The sequence below is a fragment of the Catharus ustulatus genome, chromosome Z, assembly GCF_009819885.2.
Source record: "Catharus ustulatus isolate bCatUst1 chromosome Z, bCatUst1.pri.v2, whole genome shotgun sequence".
NCBI classification, from domain to species: Eukaryota; Metazoa; Chordata; class Aves; order Passeriformes; family Turdidae; genus Catharus; species Catharus ustulatus.
In genome coordinates this window covers 11,834,358-11,857,911 of record NC_046262.2, presented here as the reverse complement: position 1 = coordinate 11,857,911, position 23,554 = coordinate 11,834,358, and the positions used below count along the sequence as shown (strand labels likewise).

The 23,554-nt window shown below is 41.1% G+C and overlaps 1 protein-coding gene across 1 annotated transcript in view; it reads right to left on the bottom strand.

Moving 5' to 3' along the window:
- Window positions 1-17,952: 17,952 nt before the first annotated feature.
- The window catches only part of SLC1A3 (solute carrier family 1 member 3), a 67,426-nt gene continuing 61,824 nt past the window's right edge, over window positions 17,953-23,554 (bottom strand). Inside the window, exons 9-10 of the mRNA XM_033085451.2 lie at window positions 22,488-22,622; window positions 17,953-20,504 (exon numbers count right to left, since the gene is read on the bottom strand). Coding sequence (XP_032941342.1) covers window positions 20,300-20,504; window positions 22,488-22,622 — 340 coding nt within the window. The 3' untranslated portion in view covers window positions 17,953-20,299. The remainder of the gene's footprint in view (window positions 20,505-22,487; window positions 22,623-23,554) is intronic.

The window sequence follows — 23,554 nt, the reverse complement described above, 5'->3', positions numbered from 1 at the left end:
TGTGAAGTAGCTTGCAGGATCAATCCTGTACAGAGGTTGCCATGTAGGGACAGAATAATACTTAAACCATTATTTGAACAGAACAGCTGATTAAACATCTCTCAGGGCAGAACATACACTGTAATCCCAAGGAAATCAACAGAGACCAAAACTGAGCTAGGCTCTAGGTGAACTTGGTGTTTCATGTTTGGACCATTCTGATTTCTTAATTACACAAGATAGTCTTAGCTCCATCATGGCACCTTTCGGTGATCTGTATGGCTCCATGTCTTTATACTGATAGATCACAAACCAACCTGAGTCCTTCCCATCTACCCTTCTTGCATGCATTCATTTCTCTTTTTGCTCTGTTATGAAATTCATTGATCATGTACTCTCACCCAAATCTCTTGATCTTTGCTCCCAAGACATTGCTGCACATTTCCAGGCATTGGCATTACCACCTCACTACTGCATAACCTCTCACTGGTCCACATAGATAGGGGCTGTTTTTACTTTGCTTTCAGCACCTGTTGTTTCTGGTTCTGAACAAAGGATGTTCCACCCAGCTGATAACAATCCTCATAATTTGAATATCAACATCTTCTGTTCTGGGACCATCCTCACCACACCACCCACTCCTTTGGCTCCAAATCCCTCAGCCCGCTGTTATTTTGAATTCCCATTTGCCCTAAAAACCTCCTCTTTTGCTTTGCACCTCAGGTAATTTTAGAGGCACAGAAAAGTTTTATCAGGCTTTGAGCATAATTCAGATTACAGGACATTAATGGCATCTCCCAGCTGAAGATATGTGGGATGCAAAATTGTTGAATGATTGGGGTGAGGCTGATCCCCAAGAGTACATCATCTGTAGTTTCTTAACATTTAACCCTGAAGCCACTAATAGGGTTTTTTACTCCTCCAATATGAGAGGAAACGCTACTGGAAACACAGACCTGCTTAGGTCTTTAGGGACATACAAATTTATATATCTGCTCCCTTGGCTCATGAGACCTCTACATATCCTGCCACCCTGAACGTATCAAGGTTATGCCAGAGGCGATTTTTGTGGTGATGAGGATTGTTGCACTACAGCAACTCCCTGTCTCTGCTGTATGTTTTGGTTTTCTTGCCCTGTTTGTATTTTGCTTCACACATTTTTAGGAACAGAAGGGCTAAAATTAATCTCTGATGTTCAGAAAGTATTTCAAAGATGCCTGCGCATGATTGGTGCTGCTATTGTGAAAATGCATTTTCCATCTCTGTCAAGCATGGCATAATGAGCACATACCCATTCCAAAGGCACTCCCAGCAGTCCTGGCCTCTCCCAGGTGGCAGAGCAGAGAGCTGCTGCCCTGCTGGGCCTGCTCCCTCAGCCACCCCTTTCTACATCTGACTCATGCCTTTTTATACTGGCTGAATAATTACTCTTTGAGAATAAAAGATTCCAAACTACACATGGCACAGATTTCTTACTCCAGGTTAACATTAAATGTTGGAAGCATGAATCCTTCATAGACTGAAAAGGAAGAGGTGGGGCTGCTTTGTGACATTTGGTTCCTACATCAGATGATGGAAAACTAATGAAGGAATGGGTGCCAGAAGCTGGATTTTCACAGGACAGCCAAAGGTGCCATGGAACAACTTCTCTGAGGGGTGACTCTGGTTGTAAACATGACTTGGACACATCAATCTATGAAGACAGCGAGGTATTTCCTTCAGTGAGCTTGAAAGGCTCAGACTGAGGCAGAATTGTTGTTTCTGGCAGGAATAGATTTCCCCAGGTGAATCTAGTAATTTCAAGACATCTGCTTGTAGATTTAGACAGGGCATATCCTTAGCCTAGAGAAAGCTTCCCCACCTAATCTCTCCTGTTATAAATGCCACTGACTTCAATCAGGAAAACAGAAGGACTGTGAAATGTGCAAACAACCTCTTCAAATAGGTAGTTATTTAGTGCTCAAGAAGACAATGAAAGTTTCATGGAAAATGTCAGGATCCATGCAGAGCACCAAGCTCACTGCGGTGGCTTAAGACAGGATGCTGGCACATCTGGAATGAGGGCTGTTCCTGGCCACAGTTCTTCTGAGTTTGCTGATGTCTTTAGGTAAGTGCCTTGTGGTGAGCAGTTGACTGGATGCAGTGGTCTTTGGAAACACACAGGTAAATCCTGCAGGAACATATCCTGTGCAGGTCAGAGCACAATATCCTATTGTCTCCTCAGCACTTTGCAGGACTTACTCTGTTGCTGAGCCAAGATGATTTATTTCCCTTATAAAATCACTCAGATGTAAACTGAGAAGGTCACTGTTCGTGTGAGGGGAATTCAACATAGTCGTCTTCTGCCACTGACTCTCTGACAGAAAATAAACATAATTGGATCCCATATTCTTTCCTATGTTGGAAGATGTCCTGTAAAATATCACTAAGTTCTCTTTCTCACTTTCCCATCCCTCCTCCCTTCTTTTCCTCTCCCTCTGCCTAACACTAAAACCAGTTTTAATGAAGGTATTGCTGCCAGTAAGATGGTGGGTATATTTGTTTCATGAGCCTGTTCCAATGTGTCATTTAATTGCTCTATTATTTCCTTTGTCACCCTCTAGATAACAAAGTTATAGGTATTTGACTAATTTTTCATGCTTGGATTAAAATATATCAGTAAATACAATGTCAGCTGCAAAGAGGAACTATCAGTAAAGTACTGGAATTTGAGACTTGGTTTGTTGTTTTTATCCTTTCTCTGAGTAGTAATCAGTGAGGTAAGTGAAGCTTCTGGGAACCGCACTGAGTATAAGCCGCACTTCCAGGTGCCAGTAACTTTTCATTCTTTGTCCATACATAAGCCGCACCTGATTATAAGCCCCACGTTACAATACAGAGTGTGATAAAAGGTATCTATTCTATCACCATCTGTTGAGGGTGGGGGCAGTGATCCTTATCTCCACGGCAGATATTCTGCTAATGGGCCATCCATTGAAACCAGGCAGGGCATTGTTCTTTATCTTTTCACAACCCATCCTTCCTCCAGCGAGTCATTTTCTGCTAATGGCCATTGAGTCCCACTGTGGGACTGATAAAATTACTGCATCCCATTGGAAGTTGCTCCAGCCAGGGAAAAGAGCCCAACATTTCTTACCAAGATAAAAACAGAGATTTTGGGACACTAAGGGAGCCCCTTTCTCCACTGGACTCCAGAGGAAAACCGGATTTCTCCACATCACCACTGGACCTCCGGAGGGAAACTGCACCTTGTATAGGAGCACTGCTCCAACTGAATCACATCTGTCACTGCAGGAGGATGCAGCCACCATTTAATGGGACTGCTGCCAACACCCTGCCTGACGGGGTGTCAGGTTGTACTCTGACTTTGTCAGGGTTTGGAGTTTGTTTCTTTGTAGTACTGTATTTCTATTTTAATTTCCCTAGTAAAGAACTGTTATTCCTAATTCCCATATCTTTGCCTGAAAGCCCCTTGATTTCAAAATTATAATAATTTGGAGAGAGGAGGTTTACATTCTCCATTTCAAAGAGAAGCTCCTGTCTTTCTCAGCAGACACCTGTCCTCCAAACTAAAATAGCAACTTTTCGTTCTTTGTCTGTATATAAACCACACCTGATCATAAGCTGCACTTTGGGTTTGGACCAAAATTTTAGTCAAAATGGTACGGCTTATAATCGTGCAGCTTTCTAGAAGGGAAGATATATGCTCCTGTCTGAGTGAAGCATGAACAAGAATAAATACAGAATACTTAGTGCAAGACTCACAGGGAAGGCAGACAGTAAAATGCTAATGCTAGGTTTTATGGCCCTCACATTTAGGTAACAAAATATTGCATAACTCAAGTGATGGCTACTAATTTAGTATTTTTATCTGGGACAGGCCAGTCTCCTTCCCTGAGGACGTATACTCAAAGGACACTTCAACTCAAATTTCTTACTTTCCTTTCCAAAGAGAGGTGTTTGTAGCACTATCACTGGGAAATTGGAGCACAAGTCTTCAGGGGTAAAATACACTGCGGTCCCTATGGTCAGTGCTGTAAGGGATAGATTAGACCTGGCTCCTATAGCGTGACTGTGGGGTGCAGAATGGGAGGAAAAAGGGAAGAGGAAGAAAATCTGACTGAATTCCATCCTGAGCTTTTCATTAACCCTGAAGTGAGTACTTCTGTAAGCAGATAAGTTCAGAATGTGACCCACAGTGATCTCAAACTCAGCAATTGTACTCAGAAAATGAGTGGGGAAAAGCCGCTGAAAGGTCTCTTGGCTTTTTGCAAGAAGATGCTTTCAAACAGGACAGATTCTGAATTCTCAAATTACAAAGAGAGAGTTTTTGTAGCCTTTTGATCTGCAGAAAACAGAGGTTTTTCCTTCTTTGTTGCCAAGCAAGTCCAGGTTCCTAAAACCCCTTGAGACATCCTGTCACTATTCAGCATGGAGCGTCAGAAAGTGGGACGCTTGAAAAGCTACCAGGAATTGGAACACACCTTCATTCTAAAACCTGTGATTGTTGCAGGACAACATCTTTTCCAGCTTGTTTCTTCTAAACACAGGGTAGTAGAAGGTGAGATAAGAGCAAGCCACTGGAAATCCTCCTGTCATGGAGCAGCAGAGACTAGGGGTGGGGATTGCAGCATTTTCTGAGACAGAGGGGTTAATGTTAACAAGTGGTAAATAAGGTACAGCTGCCACCTGGGGAATGTCTCTTGCATCAGATAGTCAGGCACTTTGGTCATGGCTGTTCAGACAAGACTGGAATTCAAGCCTGTGAGCTGATGCAATGATGCTTCTGGAGCTGACAGCAAGGGATTAGTTATCTCTTTGATGGAAGAGAGTGAAAGAAAAACTCCCAAACATACAGCGCCTAGTATCTGAATTAGAATACAATGGGAACCTCAAGAACAAATCAGTGCTGCAGAAAATTGTGCAAGATAGAAAGTATTTCACTAAAGCTTCTACTTGGGGAAACGCTTCATAGGAAAAACCTTAGTAAATTTGTGTGTGTTAATAATAACTCTTTTGAAGTAGTAATCAAAACCAGCACAAATTAGCTCTATAGAGTGATTGAGTATACTTAAGTTTTCAAGTCTGGGCTTCAGATATGTAGAGGAAAGGGAAAAAAATTCAAATGGACAGCAGGTGCACCTAGTTGGTCAATACCCAGTGAAACGTTTGCTTCATACTAGGGCTCATTTTGTGTATATTTGTTTGTATAGCACATATCTATATATGAGCAAAAGTACGCAACCTGTTTTTTGTCGTACAACAAATATTCACTGTACTTTATCATGTTTCAATCATTCATGTTTGAAACAAGAATTACCTGATTTTTGGTATGGTAAACCATAATAAATAGATTATAATTTTAAATAATTTTATTGAATAAAGTAGAGAAAATCCCAGAAAGATATGAAATAAAATTCACACTTGTAAAACATGCTATTTAGAGTGGCTGAGAGAATGGGGTTTGTTTGAATGTCAAGGCAGAAGACAGCAAAACAGCCACAGTCTGCCCATGTGGCAAGACTATTGTAAAACAGTGATAAATAATTTTCTCTTATGTGCAGAAAAAGAACAAGATAAACCACTTTTTAAACCATAAACCATTTTTTTTGTTGCAGAGAGAGTTTGGAATGAACAGCAGGAGATACTTCTAACTGGAGTGTAACACTGGGTTAATTGATGATTTTTACAGCCATGATAAGTTTTGGAAGCAGGTTAATCTGTCAAGGACAATATTGGTTGTGCCTTATCTTGTCTCTGCATAGGTGTTTAGACTGTGCAGATCCCTCTGAAGCCCCATGGCTGTGACACCAAGCCTAGGCTGTGCTTAGGAGGATGCAAGACTTGGCAAACTTCAGAAGGGAGTGAGATGAGATGATGTGTAGGGGCTAAATGAAACAGGATAAAATCCAGTGTAAACTCATAAGGTATGGGTCATCCAAACTTGATGCATCATTATCTTTCTAAACACAAGTAATATTCTTGACAAGAATAGTTTGCTAGGTCTCCTTTTTTTTTTTTTTTTTTTTTAATATTCAACATGATGCCTGGTCTTGAAGTAAACTATTTGTTGCATTGAAGAAGATTTGTTTGAACTGCACAGGAGTTTGAGACAGTATTAAAGACGAAAGTAGAAGAGTGACATTGAAGAGGAGGGAGGTACTAGTAAAGTATCCCATTTGAGGCCTGTCTTAATAATTCTGTTACTGACTTCAATATAAAAAGGATTCAAGTACTGATGCAAGCAGTGAAATTCATTTGAGCAAAGGTGCTCTTAAGGAAAAATAATGAGGATTTCTGCTATAAACTCGGAGATAGCTAGTTGAAAGTGTTTAAAGGATACTGCATGTAGAGAGAATGAGATGCTAGTAAAACAGTAAATCAGATTTTGGGTTGTGTCAGTAAAGTATTTGGTAGCTATTAGCAAGAATATAATTTATAATTTTATAATTTTTTGTGCATCCCAAACTTCACCTAAAGCACCATTTGCAGTTTTGGTCACCTATATGCAAGAAGGGTAAAAGCTTAAAAGCACAATCAGGGGAGCAAAGATGCATGTGAGTAATCTGAAAAATTTACTTAGTCCAGGAAAAGAAAGGCTGAAAGGTTGTAAGTCAAGAAGGGGAGTGAACAGAGATACTTACATGCTAGAAAGCATAAAGAACAAAACCAAATACAGTAATTTCACGACTATAAGGCGCACCCTTTTCACTAAAATTTTCACCCCAACCCAGAAGTGCACCTTACAGTCCAATGAGCCTTATGCATGGGCAAAAGTTCGGAAATTTGCCAACCCAGAAGTGTGAGCCACGAGCCGCAGGGGGAGCCGGTAGGGCCGTGGCTTCCAGGTAGAGGCAGGGCCATGGGGCCACGGCTGCCGGGTGCAGGGGGGCCCGTGGCGCCCCGGCAGGCATGTCCTGGCCCCGTGGAGGTGGCGCCGAGTGGTGGCAGGCATAGCCCGGCCCCGGGCACGCCGCATGGAGCAGCAGCGGGCATGCCCTGGCCCTGCCGGGTACAAGCGGGCCCAGGGGCCCATGGCTGCCGGGTTGAGGCGGGGCCTCGTCCAGCAACTGCATGGAGGGAGCTGGGGGTGGAGCCTCACTGCAAAAAAAAGTGCGCCTTATAGTCCAGTGCGCCTTATGGTCCTGAAATTACTGTAATTATATAAAACAGGATATGAAAAGGAAATTCCTAGCCATTAGATATTTTAATAAACGGCTTCTCAATTACAAAGGTGGAAGCAAAAAGCTAAATCCTAATTGCACTTAAAATGGAACGTGGTGAGTTCATGACATGAAATTTATGGTTTGTTATCAGCGGTAGGAGGGGTCCTGCTTTCTTGACTTCCTATCCTCCATTAATAAACATAATAAAACGTAAAACAAAAAGTCTTTTCCCATGCTGCTGTGGTAACTGGGGATGAGGGCTGCCATCCTGGATCAGACCTCATTTGATAATTTGATTTTGGCAACAATTGCAAGCTGAAGTTTCAGTGAATATACAAGACTTCTAAACACAACCTGTAATCTAATGTGCTCCTGGGGGATTTCCTTCCTACTCAGCATAAAGGGAATAATCAATATCCTCAGGGAAGATAATTTCTACCTCTTACAAAATTTATATATGATTCTATCTGTTGTAAGAAAGTTGCTGTTGTCTTTATAAACTTGGAAACTCCTGGATTCTGCTGAAATCTTCAATGTAATTTGAAGTAACTAACTGCAATGTGTGAATTTTCAGCCTTTCATTTAATGGACTGCCACTTTGCTGTTTCCTTTGAGAAGGATGTAAGTGACATATCTTCTTGACACTTCGTGGAATTCTTGGCCTCTTAGCATCTTCTTTAGCAGCACTCCAACTAGGTCTACTCCTTCCTTTCAGGGAGGAGGCTTTCCACTCCTCCAGTGTAATTTATTGTCATAGAATCGCAGCATCACAGAATATCCTGAGTTGGAAGCGACCCATCTAGGTCATAAAATACAAATCCTGCCTCTGCACAGGGCATCCCAAGAGTCACACCATGTGCCTGAGAGTGTTCTTGAGCTCTGCCAGGCTGGTGCTGTGAGCACTGCCCTGGGGAGCCTGTTCCAGTGCCCAGCCATCAGCTGGGGAAGAACCTTCTCTTGATATCCAACCTAAACCTCCCCTGACACAGCTTCAGGCCATTTTCTTGCATCCTGTCACTGTCACCACAGAGCAGAGATTTGTGTCTACCCCTTTGCTTCCCCTCATGAGGGAGCTGTAACTGCAATGAGGTGTCCCCTCAGTCTCCTCCAGGCTGAACAGACCCAGTGACCTCAGCCTCTCCTCACACGGCTTCTCCTCCAGACCCTTCACCATCCTCACTGCCCTCCTGTGGACACTCTCTAAGGGTTTAATGCCTTTCTTACACTGTGGCACCCAAAGCTGCCCCAGCCCTGGAGGTGAGGCTGCCCCAGCTCAGAGCAGAGCAGGACAATCCCCTCCCTTGCCCAGCTGGTGATGCTGGGCCTGATGCCCCCAGGACAGGGTTGGCCCTCCTGGCTGCCAGGGCACTGCTGGCTTGTGTTCAACTTGCCATGGACCAGAACCCCAGGGCCCTTGCCACAGTGCTGCTTTTAACCCTCTCCTTCCCCAGCCTGTCTGCACATCCAGGACTGCCCTGCCCCAAGTGCAGAATCCAGAACTTGTCCTCGCTAAAACACACAAGGTGGGTGAAAAATGCACAAGGTGGGTGATTGCCCGTCTCTTTAATTTACCAGGTTTCTCTGCAGGGCCTCTCTGCCCTCAAGGGAGTTTTGTCTTTCTTGAAAGGCTTTTTTGCTGTTGCATAGTTTTTGAGCTGATGTAGCCAAAGATAAAAGTGAGGAATTTTTATTTAACCCCCTGGAACAAAACTCCACAACTATTTTCTACTTTTATCCATCCATTCAGGGTTAGGATTTTTTAATACTGCATTTCATACTGGTAGTTCTTATGTTTGTTTTAGAAAATTGTAGCTGAAAAAGATATTAATTCCTTAAATTTGAATAATGAAAAGTCAAAATTAAGGTTCAAAAACTCTAAAATGAATTTGCATATATGTCTTGTACTGAGCGCCATGTCCAAAGGTAACCCAACTAGTCAGGAAAATCTGTACTTTTACTACTTTCAAAAACAAGACAATTACAAGACAACTGTACTACCATTATTTTGCTGGTCATGTATCAGAGCTGTTCTTCCTCAACATTTTTGTATACATGAGGAAGACACAATGGCAAGTAATTGTTTTGAAAATCAATGGACATCTCTATACTTCATTTAAGTTTTTTGCTTCACTTGACAAGTAAGCAGAATTCAGATCAAAAGGCTGATTTAAATAATCTTCAGGTGAAAATGCTATAAAAGATCATAAGCCAGTAAATTCTCGTGACATAGAGACTGAGGGTGTACTATCCCAACAGGAAACTCGAAGAGAAGCTGTCCAGAACTGCTGAAAATGTTTCTGTTTAGGACCACTAGATGTCAGGCAAAACGAAGAATTCACCCCACCTTAACTAGGGTGAATTCCATCCTGGCAAGGGGTTACTGCAAAGACGGTGAATCCACCTGGGGAATGGACGTGGAAACAAGCTCCCAGCCTCTGGACTTGCTTTATCTGCATGGCTGTGCGTCACATCTGTTGCTCAAATTTCCTTTGCACTTCCAGTGTGGTGCAGCTTCTGGATAAAAGCACTCTGCTGAAAGCAGAACCTCACTGGTTTAGTACAGCTTAAAGCCACAAAATCTCTATCATGTGGGAGCTAATAAGTTCTTGTCCTACCTGCTTCTTACCTCAACCAGTTCCATGACACAAGGATAGATGTCCACTGCCCAGGCTCTGAGAGGGATTTCCAGGAGCTCTCTTACTTAACAGTCAATGTACATGAATGTACAAAACCCACCAGTCTGAGATCCAGAAATAAGAGTCAGGGGAGAAAAGAGTAAAGGAGGAGGGAGACAAAAAGGGATAAATATCAAATGAACAGAGCTGCTATCCTTTGTACTCTGCTATAAATTAGTGCTTCATTCTGTGGTGTCAGCTGAAGATATGGTTAATAATGGCTAATCAGACCAAGGAATGATCTCTCTCAGACTAATATAACTATTTACAGACCTCACCTGCTCAGGGGAGGAAATCACAAGTCTCACATTCCCATAAACTTGGCACACTGGTTAGAATAGGAACATCACATCATGTATGCCATTTCTACATATCTTGTGCTAGGTTTTCTAAGTAAACTGCTTTTAATCAAACACTTCCAAAGATTTGCTAGCCAAAGCTGAAAATCTATAAAAACATTTAAATAAGAACATTTAAATTATCATTTTTGTTGGAAAATTATAATAGTTTAGTTTATTAAAAGTAATTTGTATTGATAACATTTTAAATGGAGCTTTTCAGCAATTGGTTCTAAGAGTACTTTCATTAAGAGATTAGTGAAACTCTTCATTAAGAGATTAATGAAACTCTGGTGAAAACACCAGGTTGCACTCTTTATCTATTTGCTTTCTCCAGTCAAAGGTGTGGAATAAATTTTTTTTCCACAGTTTAAATAATTTCAGGAGTTCTTTCATAGAATATTGCATGCAATGGAGGAAACATAAGAATAACAAAAGGAGTTTTGGGAAACTGCGTGTAAATGAGCTGAAGCCCCCCTGCTCCAGACTTTGAACTTTGCCTGCATAAATGGACCATCTGGAAAACAGCAGAGCATGAATTTACAGCTGTGTATTGGCACTTACCAGGCTGCTCCACTGGATTTTCTGAAATTGATTAAGGAATTGTAAAGCAAGAGATGAGAAGATGTGACATTTTATTCAGCATCTCACCTGATGTTTCTTGCATTGCCCAAACTGCATAATGGTGCTTACTGGGAGTTTTTGGGAGTGGGTCTTGCTGCTCCAAGCCTAGAAGAGAGGTCTGTGCCTGGAGAAGTCATGTCAGTTTTGTAAAAGGTTTAGGCAAAGGAATTTTGAAACATGCTGTAAAGGAGGAAGATAGCAGATTTTACACATGAGCACACACAGCATCACAAGTGGGAAGGTAGAAAATAGTTTATTCTGAAACATAGGAGTCATCAATTTGCAGCTCCAGAGTGACTACTTTATGCAGGACGCATAACTTGAAGGCGAGTGTTGGTGAAGTGGAAAGTCATGGAAGGAATTACTGTGTCATAGAATACTTATTAGCAGATAACAGAATGAGCTATGATACACTGCCTAAATTCTCGCTGTTGTTGGACAGATGGAAAAAATAAACACATTAGGAATCTCCTGCAGGATCAGCCCCCTGCTCTGTTAAAACCAGCATTTTCTCCTTGACACTGTTTCATGAAAGTATGTGAGCTGCCACTTTTCTGGGTGGCTTCTGTAACTTTCAAAGTTGTTATATTAAGGTACCCGCTTTTCGGCCTGTTTCTGAATTTATATAATCTCTTTTTGATACTGCTGCCTCCTAGTGTCCTGTGACAATATAGTTCCAGAGTTCACCACCCACTTTGTAAAGCTGTACTCCTTAACCAGTTTAAACTCTGTTTTAAAGTATCCACTCAGTTTCCCCTGTGAGTAGTGCTGTTGGATATAGTGATTAACATATCTACATTTTGTTTATCAGTTTCCTTCGTGTTTTTGTTTTACTTCATCATACAGCTTCTGCAGTTAAGGACTTTTTTGTATCTCCCAGATTTTTCTATCACCTCTTGGGGAAGTTTTACTGCTATTCAAGTCTCTGCACTGCTCTTAATTCCTCTAAGTCCTCCTTGAAACATCTTAAGCAATTTGTGGTGTGTCAGCAACAAGGACCTTAATAGCAGCAAAATTATATCCTTTTTTCTCTTTGTTCTGAATACCTTGGCTGGTTACTCCCAGCATCTTGCTGCCTTTTTTTGGCCAGTACATTGATCCAGTGATTCCAGGAAACAGCAGCAACTCTAAGATCCTTTCTTTGGCTTATAACTACTAGTTTTGAGGTCAGCATTGGGTACTTGCCATTTAGAATTTTTCCCTGAAGGTGCACTAGTTTGTATTTTTCTGAAGGGAAAATGACCTAGAAAACTTTCACCCATTCAGATTTGTGGGCCCCTTCTGGAATTTTGATGGCATTGTCAAGGAACACAACTACTTTACAGAAAGAGCAAGATGCTATTTTATAACTTACAGAGATTGCACTGCAAAATTTCTTGTCCAAGGAATTTATAAAGCTGTTCAATAAAATTAGTCCCCAATGTATCTTGTGTGGGGACTCACTTTAAACACTTCTTACTGAGGAGTGTTGTTTAAACACTTCCATTTGTTTTTCATCTTATAACAAGCTTTAAATCTGTAAAGAACCTATCTTTCAGTCCATGGCATCTCATTTTCTCTATTAGCCTTTGGTGTAGGACATAATCTATGGCTTTCTGAAAATGCAGATACTTGCATCCACTACTGCTACTACTTTCTTTCCTAGTGCACCTAAAGAAGACCAGGAGGTCCATGAGACAGATTTCCCTGAGACAGATTTTCTCTTTGCTGGAATCCTATCAGCTACTTAGCAATATCCTCCTATGTTTGCTCACGCGCTGGGTGGGTTTGTGTTATTATCTTGCCATGGTAGGAAGTAAGAGTTGCTGCTCTGTTCCCAGTATCTCCCCTGCACCCTTTTACCCATTCAATTGTCTCTGTCTTGTGTTCACAGCTCAGCTTATATTTGGAGAATTCTTTACCCCCCAGACTAAAGTATGCTGTGAAAAGTAATGAATTGAAAGGGAGGAGGCAGCAAGCAAAGCTTGGCTGCAGTCTATTGGTGATGGGTCTGAAGCAGAAGAGCTGTTGTGTGCCAGAATGCTCATGGAATTATATTTACAACTTTAAAACACTTCTTTGTATTTTCAGCAGATGGTGCACTTTATGGTATTGGTGGAGTTTCATGGTAGTTTGATTACTGCTGAACTGTGAATTACCTGCTGCAGTTTGACAAAGACAGTAATTGCAAGGAAGAGCAATATTTTCTGGAGTAACTTTTGAGCGATGTAATTTTAATAGGATTCAGTATTACAGATATCCAATTTTCAAAATCATGACTCAAGTCCTTTTGAGTCTGACTTAAAAATTGTAATTTTGAACTCTTTTTCTTTGCTTTCTGATCCTTTGTGTCATGTGATGTTTTCAGATGATGCTAAGGGCTGGAAATTAATTCCAAGACAGTGTAAGCAAAATTCCCCCAATTCTGTCTCTAGGAGTTTGAAATACAACATTAGTACTACAAGTATTGGCAGTGCTGCTGGTTTGTAAATGAAGCTTAGGCCCTGGCCAGATGCCACACAGCATTTCCTTCACAGAATCACAGAAATGTTTAGGTTGGAAAAGACCTCTAAGGCCATTGAGTCCAACCCTTAACCCAGCATTGCCAAGTCCGTTGCTAATCCTTGTCCCCAAGTGCCACATCTGCACAGCTCCAAAAAACCTCAGAAATGGTGAGGCCCTGGCAGCCTATTCTAATGCTTGACAACCCTTCCCAGGAATAAACTTTCCCTAATATCTATCTAAACCTCCCCTAGTGAATCTTGAGGTCACTTCATCTCACTATCCCTTGTTCTCTGGGAGAAAAGACCAATCCTCCACTTCCACAAGCTCCTTTCAGTTGTAGAAAATGATAAGGCCTGGCCTGAGCCTCCTTTTCTCCAGGCTAAACACCCTCAGCTGCTCCTCATCCTTTGGCATGAGTTGTATCTAGGTACACTCTAAACACTTCAACAGGGCCAAGATTCCAAGTGTGCAAATCTACCATTTTCATAAAACCTTGGGCCACATCAGGTTACCAAAAGACAGGCCTTCAAAGGGAAACAACTGATACTGGAAGGCAGATTAGTACTGTGTGAAACTCTGCTATGTTAACAATTAGTGCTAGCAGAATAGTCCAAACACAAAAGGGAATGTTTTGGGGACACTGGCACACATTTTCCCCAAAACAACTTCATCTTGCTTGAGAGATGTTTAGAGAAAGCAGAGACAATGAACACAAACACCAAAGAATCAATATAAGAATGACAGTGTTACACTAAACCTCTTCAAGGCTGTGCCAAACAGAGGTCAAGATGAACAGTTATATTCTTTGTGTGAGTAATAATAAAAATAACAACAATAGCAGCAGCAACAACATTCTGCAGCTGAACAAATGTTAAATGCTGTGCTCAACACATTAAGTGCTGTGCTCCACTGTCCATCAGAGCATTTTTATTAATTTTTAAAAATTGGATGCAAAAGGTGCTTTATAAAAACAATTGCCACACGATGGCAGCATAATCCAGCGAGACAAAAAAACTTGGCTGTCATTGCTGGGAAACTGCAGTTTTTAGGGGGCTGATTGTTGAAGAGCCTCAGTACATCTGAAAATGAGGCGCTGGCAGCCGCTGAATAGCTCTTTTGCAGTGTGCAGGCTAAGTGGCACAGTGGGTTAGTACTGTCGGCTTTTTCTTCTGCAGGCTCGGGCTTACATCCTGGCTGAGCCTGTAAATGAAAGCAAACTGGGTGGTCTCATCCCAGTCCCCATTTGTGCCTATCACAAAACCACCGGGCAATTTGGCATGACCAGAGGTGCTGCCTGGGAGAGAAGCAGGGCTGGAACAGGAGAGGGACTGCGGGTCATGGGCAAGGCGAACTGGAGACATGGGAAGGGAGATTGGTGTGGCACCTGCTCAGAACGAGTGGCTGTCACCATCTGCCATCACTGCTAATGTTGCTGTGAATGGATTTGCAGAGCAGTGCTCGAAATCCAGCTCAGATCATGATTTTATCCCTCTCTGCTATTCACTGTAGTTTTGCCAGTAGAAGGAGCCAGGGAGCGCGATTTAGCCTGTTTTTTGGTATAATTGTGAAGAACAAATTCATTCTAATTTCTGTTCTGAAAAAAGGGTAAATTCTTAAATTCACCCAGGTATCTGGAGCACAGCAGATAAAAGTACAAGGGTGCTACACAAATCCTCAGGGTCTGGACGGTCCCAAGACAGGGCTCAGTGTCTGTGTCAGCCCTGTTGTACAGGCTCTCCACAATCTTAATTTCTCTGGAAAACCTTGTGCCAGGGCAGTGCCATTGTCCATATTTTATTGGTCAGGAACCAAAACTCAGAAAGTCTGGGTCATGTTGGAGACTGAGAATACTCCTGAGATCTGAATCAAGACCTGTTGTAAGGGGGGTCTTGCGGGAGCTGTAAAAATGAGGCGTAAAGCCATGAGAGCAACTGGGACAGATGGAAAAAGGAATATGGTACTACAGAAAATGGGAAACTGATCCAGGTTTTGAAAAGAAATAATGCAGACAATGAGCACAAGATAAGGAGCCAGAGTAATAGTAACAGTAGTGGACAAATATCAGAAGAGAGTTAGTTTTTTAATTATTTTTACTAAGTATCAAAGCTCTAAAAAAGCCAATAGTACAATGAAGAATAAACTATAAGTAATCAGAAAAAAACAAAAAAATGTGCAATGTCTGGAGAAAGGAAGTTGTAAAGAACAAAGAAAAAGCATGAATATAAAATATACTGCTGGAAAACGCAGTTTTTGAGGCAAGTATTTGTGAAGTTGTGCCAATTTCTATAAATACAATTGGCTTTAAAATGCGGAGATAATATAGAAAAGTTGAAACATTTCATTTTGGCGTTTTCCTAGCAAAATGATTCAATGTTTTATTTCCAAGTTCAGTTCATTTTACAGCTGAGTTTGTCTTAATTTAAAATAGAGTAAAAACAATCTAAAAGTGTGATAGGATTTTTTTTAAGCAACAGAAAATTGTTTCAGTGATGCCTTGGAAGAATTATTTTCCCCAGTTTTTCAGTTATATCACTGAAGTGAAAAATCAATTATTTGTGCAGTCCTAGTTGTGTAATGAGGCATGTTCAAGAGAAACTTTGGTTAGAAATGTGGGTACTGCTGTCTTAAAATCTGGAATTTTAGATACATCTGTGTATCTCAGAGGCATCTGAGGAGCTGGGTGGCGGAAGGGGCAAAGGAAAGAGCTCATCAGGAAGGACTATATCACCTGACTACTGCTTTCTGTTATCCGTGGAAATCTTGTTACCTCACTGATGCTGCAAGTCTGGGTTTTCAGTTCAGCATGGAGGTGTAAAAATCTTCCCTCTTATCCATGTTTCCAGGATAAGCTGATCCCTTTAGAAAGAGGGAAATCCAGACAGGTATAATCTCAGAATTTTTGTCTTGTTCTGGGAAATGGCTGATCACACCAGAGCCAAGTTGATCAGATGCTGTTATCACAACTGTTGATCACATGAGAAACAAGATATACTCTTCTGTACCATTTCTGTTGTAACTTTATTAAAACAAGCAAGGGTTAGTTGAAAAAAATGCCTTAAATTTCTTGTCAGTTGTGCCTGCATTGGAGCACTAATGTCATTTGTGTGAATTCAGTCCTTCAGAAGAAGTACTCTCCTGTGCCAGCAGCTGATTTTTCACATGCATAGTCACTTTGATTTTACCGGCCACACACTGTTACAGGGACAGAAATTCTTGCCTAAGAATGACAATGCTGCTTTTTCCACAACTTCTTAATGAAAATACTTCTGAAAAATTATGGAATACCAGAGATCCCACTTCTGCATGAGGGCACGGAAGAAAAAGCCAGGCCACTGTGCCACTAATATCTCCAAGTGCAATGCTGGAGTATGTCCGGAGAAGGGCAGTGGAACTGGGGAAGGGTCTGGAGTGCAAGTCATGTAAAGAGTGTCTGAGGGAGCTGAGGGAGTGTCTGAGAGTTTTTTCAGAGAACAGGAGGCTCAAGGGGAATCTTATCTCTCTTCACAACACCCTGAAAGGTGAGTGTAGCCAGACAGGGTTTCATCTCTCTTTCCAAGGGACATGTGATGAGAGGAAATGGCCTCAAGCTAAGCCACAGGAGGTTCAGGTTGGACATCAGGAAGAATTTCTTCACAGAAAAGATTGTCAGGTATTGGAATGGACTGTCCTGGGAGATGTTGGAGTCATCATCCCTGGTGTTCAGGAAAAGAATGGACATGGCAGTCAGTGCCATGGTCTAGTTTAGAAAACTTTGATCAGACAAAGGCTGTACTCAATGATCTTGGAGGTCTTTTCCAACCTAAATGATTCTGTGATACTCTAGTCCACTTTCTTTACCCTCTTCCCATCATAACAGTAGTTCCAAAGACACGAAGATACTTATCTGGATTGGGTGAACGAACACGTAGATAACTAGCAACAAAATTGTGAAAAGTTATTCTCATGTGCTCTGTAAAACCACACCTTCTCTGATCTTTTTTCTACTCTGATGTTTCTCAAAAAAATTGTTTACACTTAAAACACCACAGACATATTCACAGAGGTCATTGTTTGGTGTTTTGCTGATATATATTCAGGAAGGCAAGGCTTTGCCCTGCTGTCTCTATTTGCTCCAAACAAAACAACTTCCCCGATCCAAAGTGATTCAGCTTGGATCTTTTATACCTTTCCAGTACCTCTGATGAGATAGTCACTTCTATTAGATGATAGCTGCTAGCTGAAGTTTTTGTCAAATGAACTCAACACTATAAACTGCTTTCGTGGGCATAACAGTGGATTGTCTAGGAAGGTTGTTATGTTACAAAGCTGAATTTGGGGTTTGAATCATCTAATTATGCATCCAAAATGAAGCAGTAGCTGAATCACTGAAAATGTAAACACCTTTTTTTTCCCCTTCAGATTTTGCAGATATTAATATATATAAACATACTTGAATTTGAATGGACTTTGGTGGGATAAACACCGATTCCTTTAATTCTTAATGTTCCTGCCTCCCACCCTTTACTTCTTTATTTTTGATAATGAAACTAAACAAGTATTTGTAGCGAGGAAGACCTGTTCAAAGCCCTGCTGTAAAAAATGACCTGTAATTCCTGAAATCCCATACTATGAGCTTGTCATCTCTGAGTTTGTGCAAAGCTTGTATTAGATAGCTTTTGAAAGAAATCTATATCACAATAAGAGCAGTAATGTAAAACTATTTTTATTGAAAATACATCTACAAAGTAATGTTTCTCAATCCACCCTGGGTGCATACCAATGCAGAACCAGTGAGGCATGGGGAAAGGAATCTTTCTATAGTACCCGATTTCCATAAGAAACAAAGTTAGTATAAAAAAGATCACATTCTTTGTGACACAATTCATTTTTCTCAGCTGATGTCATAGAAAGACAGCCTTTTACATTGTCTTTGCAATGTATTTCCAAATAAAATCTTAACAAAAATTTTAAATGTTATGCCATAAATTCTACAGTTAATGTTTATACACACATTCTGAGTACAGTATCTATATAAAAATATCTCTAATTATATATCAGAAAATGCCTGTCTGTATCCTAGATTTGCATTCTGTTAGCAAAAAAAAAAAACAACAACCAAACCAAAAATGTAAAAACAACCCATATTTTCTTTCAGTCATTCATTTAGGGATTCTTTTAGGGCTTTCTTGGTTTGACACTCAATAACCTATATTAAACTCTGCTCACTTCATTCACTTGAGAGTTCTTGCTCATATTTTCTGAATTACTCAGCTGGAGAAGATCGACAGGAATTTTCAGTCCCAAAAAACCAATCTTGTCTGGGAAAAGGTTTGTCTTTGACCAGCATGCTGACATTTTTGCTAGTTACTTTTACACCCTGTTTATGGACTTTAGGTGACAGATGCAACATATTGAATGTTTTTTGAATGGCAGCTGGGACAATACAAGGAGTCCTTCATTTCAGTCATCAGAATTATTTTGGCAAGGGGAGGAATAAAGGAGAAAGCTTAATATTTTTAATAAAATAGAACATTGAACATTATTGTGCCTGTCCATTAATATTTTCTCTTTCTCCCAACTGCGTCTGCATTACAAAACATTCTGGTTTAACCTTTCCAATAATACAAGGCAAAAAGGAAAAAGTACATAATTTGTATTTCTAGAAAAGGGCTTCCTCAGGAAAAATTTTGAACAAAAAAGCCAATGTATTACAAGTGCATTGTTTTTTCTTTTCATTCTTTCCTTATCTATTCCCTGAAAATTTCTTACAATACTTCATTTTAAAATCCCTTCTAATTAAAATTTCAACATATATTATAGTTTTACTAGTTTTCAATTTGCATCTCTTTTCCTAATAAAAATGCAAAAGCATTAATTTTATTTTCTAAAGGATTTTACCTTCTTTTTCAGGTACTACTGGTAAACTCTCTAGGAATTAAAAATTTCACATTAAGATAGGGAGCCTTCTCCAGATAGCAGAATGTAAATCCAGTTCATGCCTCTACAATTTATTAGTGGATCAAGAATTTGAAAGGTTTCCAATCAGGAAACCTCTGCTGGTCTCAGGGATTCAGATTCAGAATGCAGCCCATTTAGGATCTGAACATCTCACCCTCTGCACCTTCTGTAGAAGGCTGGCATTGCCTTCTTATAATTGCTTATTAAATAGCTCATTAGTGCATCCAGAACGTGCAAATTTTTTTATCCAAACAGAGATGAAGACACATTTTCTGTCCCAGACCAGGGCTTTGCTCCTACAAACACATACACAGATTGTTTAACTGGATTGTGATGTTGAAATTAAGGGAGCAAATCCAGATTGAAAGTACATGTATGCATACGTAAATGTTTGCGAGTCAGTGGGAGCCAACTAGGCTAAATTTTTATAAAGATCAGCTGAATCTAATTTGAAAAACTGTCTAGATAAAATAACTTTCTCAGAAATATTTCATCTCAGCTGGTAAAAGTGCTGATTTGGGGGTATAGTCTTTTCTTTATTTATATATCTTCCCCCTTTTTATCCCCTCAATTAATCTCCTGCTTTTATTTGTCCTGCTAGTATTTTAACAATAATATAACACTAGAGAAAAAAAAAATTCAGATAAAACAGCAAAAGTCCTGTTAATTTACTTAGCTGGATGCAGTTATCTAGTCAGAAGTGTTGATTGTGTGTTTATAGATGTTAGGAATTTTGCAACAGGTATTTAAAAAAATAAAACCATTTTCAGGCTCTGTTATCTGTTTTTACTTTCCAGTTCATAAAAAAAAAAAGTTTCACAGGACTGAGTAACATATACACAATCTCTTTTTTTATCCCCAGTTAGCATGTGTCTAGCAGGACCAGTGTTGTTGCCTGTTAATTTTTTTTTAAGTGGGAAGCCAACATATACCATGATCGCTGCTAGTTTGGAATATATTTTCATTAATTCTTTCCAGTGCGAGCATAAAGGGAGAAATCAAGGAATAGATGAAGTTGGTGAATTCAAGACATAAATCGCCGGAAAAAGTGTGTGTTTTCCCACACTTGCGGTGTTGAACTCACGCTTTCTCTAGCCTACATCTTGGTTTCACTATCTATTGGTTTCTCATTCTCATTCTCTTGCGAGATCAGTTGGTATGGTTTCTTCATTTCATTCTCCTCTATCACGGAATTTCCCATCTCAGCATCCCTGTTCTTCAGCTCGTGCCGTGATAAATGTTCAACAATTCCTGCTCCAATGGAGTCTCCCAAGACATTGGTAGTGGTACGGAGACGATCCCTAGGGAAAAAGCACTGAGTTACTTTCATCCCTTGCTCAAGGAAGCAAGCTGACTAGCTGCTAAAACAGCCCTCAAACAGCTGCTAGATGAGTCCCCTGTTTCATATACATTTGCTTATCTGAACTGTTAATGCCATGATTTCTTCTACAGGAATTAACAAATGTGGAGGGATATGGAGTCACAAAATACGTCAATACTCTTAGCAACTTCACAGCAAGAAACCGTCATGTGATGAGGATGGCAAAGGGAGCACATGGCTTCTTGGAGGCATCTTGATATTCTTTGGTATCAAGAGTTTGGGTTTATATCCACTGAATTGTAAGCCAGAAAGAATTTACCGTGTTAGGTTTGTTTGTTTCCTGTCCATAAGATTTGATGTGTACAGTAATTTCACGATTACAAGCCGCACCATTTTGACTAAAATTTTGCTCCCACACTGGAAATGCAGCTTACACTCAGGAGTGGCTAATATGTGAATAATTTTCTGACATTTCCAACCCGGAAGTGCCAGCCAGGGTGCCGAGCCGAGCACCTGCCAGTAAAACCCAGGATTTCGCGATTGTTACGAATTGGTTACTGTGTTGCGCGGTGGGTGGGGCCAGCTCAGTACCGGCAGCATGAGGAGGGGGAGGGAAGAGGGGAGCTCCCTCCTTCAGGTGGGGAGGAGGCGGGGGCTCTGTGCTGACATCCCCGCGGCCTGTGGGGTAAGTGGGGGGCTCCTGCCCCTGCCTGCTGCCGCCGTGGCGGGAGCGAGGGTGCTCCTTCCCCACCCGCTGCCGTAGGTGCTGGCGGGCTCCATGCTGCCTGCTGCTGCTGCCACCACGAGACAGTGCCGGGCCGTGGCGAGCAAGCTCAGAGGCGGCAGCCAGCCAGCCCCGAGCGGCCCCGCTGAGCGGCCCCATCGAGCTGGGACACCTGGCCCCGTCAGCAGCCCCGAGCAGGCTGAGCCTGCACAGCCTTAGCCGAGCCAGTAAATCCCACCATGCCGCGGTTCTGTTACTATTTGGCAACTTTGTTGCACGTGGGTCCTCGCTGCGAACGACAGAGCGGCTTATACTCAGATGCGGCTTACTTATGGACAAAGAACGAAATGTTTGCCAACACCCGGACATGCGGCTTATAGTCCGTGCGGCTTGTATTTGCGAAATTACTGCAATTTAGGGTGGAATTGTGCAGGAATGACTCAAATTAAACATGAAAATTCATCCCTCTCAGAGGGCTCTGCCCTGCAGATGCAGAAGACAGCTTGACAAGGAGTGACTGGCAGTGTGAGCTAAGCATCCACCTGCATCAGGTGATTAAATAATCAGTTGAAGAGGTTATGTTCTGATAACAACAGAGGCAACTTCTTTCAGCGATCATTTGAGAAGATTGAAGGGTAAGGGCCCCCAGAAAAGCTAAATAATAGGTGTTAGATGAAATACAGGTTGAAAATATCTTCCTCTCATTTATATCCCGGACCTAGGAGAATACATATCTAAAGGTGTCTGTCATCCTCTACAGATACACAAATAGAAAAACTGAGGAGGAATACTTTGTGGTGGTAGTTACACAATTATTTTTCATTTCTCTGTTCATGGGATAGACAGATGAATGTTTCCTAGATTAGACAGTCAGCAAGGCTACAATGAATTTGTTGGATCTGATCCAGTTCCAAGTCTGATTGACTGAAAAGTTTTCACTGTCATCCTACAAAAAATAAAAGACTAAAACAATTCTTTGCTTATTTAATTACAGTGTATCTGAGTTTTGTAGTATCTTAACAATGTAGATTTCTATGTAATCTTTTGCATGCAAAAGGAACCATAATTAAGCAACATCCCTCACCATCTGCTCTAAATAATACCTTACTAACAAGAAATAGTGATTCTGATTCTTTTTAACACTTGTTTCCAGATGCTTTCCAGAGCAAAACATTGTAGTACACCCAAAATGTCCCTAAATATGGTCTAAACCCTTAACAACTCCATAAAAATACTTACAAGAACCAGTCCACTGCAATGATAAGAGTGATATCATCTGTAGGCAAACCTACTGATGTGAGCACAATGACCATGGTGACCAGCCCAGCCTGAGGAATGCCTGCAGCCCCAATACTGGCAGCTGTAGCAGTGATGCTGTGCAAAGAGATGGCAAGAGCAATTAATTGATTTCTGTGATTAAACTGTAACAAAAACTCTCTTTATGTGTCAAACTTTAAAACCAGAGATAAAGCAAGAAGGCATTTACTCATCAGTAAATAAAAAGATGAGCCTAGTCCCTTATCTGAACACCCTATAGCTGCAGGGGACTATGACCCTTGATCCAAAGTGTCTCACTAAACCTCTATCCAGAAACTTTGAAACGTGATTTTGTTAGGTGATAAATTCCTTACTAGATGCCAAGGGTCAGAAAAAAAAATTATAGTTAAATTTCCCCACCCATTGAAAAAACTCTCCCCACAAGCTCAAACACGTTGAAAGAAAAACTGAGAAGATAGTTTTATCCTGACAGATCTAACTCAAGAACTTTTGCTCTCTGTCCACCTCACTACAGCTCCGTGCCAGGTGAAGTCTCTGTCCTCCAGCAGTTGGAGTTCTGCCATCAGAAAACAGAAAGCTGCCAGAAACCCTGAGTCATGCAGTCTAGCACTTTGTAGAAATACACTTGTTCACACCTGGTTTAGGGAGAATTTGTTTTCTCAGGCGGTTTTCCAGGGAGCAGCTCTAGTACTAATGAATGTGAAACAATTGCTTCGGAGGGTGAAGGCACAGTTTTGCCTCAGGCTAATGACTACTGAAATGAACTGTTGGGTTTTATGGAGCACTGTATCCGAACTTTCAGTATTCCTGTGTGATAGATATGTGTCTTTGTCCCACAGTGCCCACCTATCCCCTCACTGACCTTCCTTTCTTCTGCACCCATCACCCTTTTCCCTCAAACAGTGGTAAACATAAAGAAATTAAAGCAGATTAGTTATCGTTGAATGTTAACTAGTGGGTTGTTTGCTGCTGTATTTCAAACAAGAAGGGTTGTGTGCTTAAAAATACAACCTGTGTGCACCACTTCT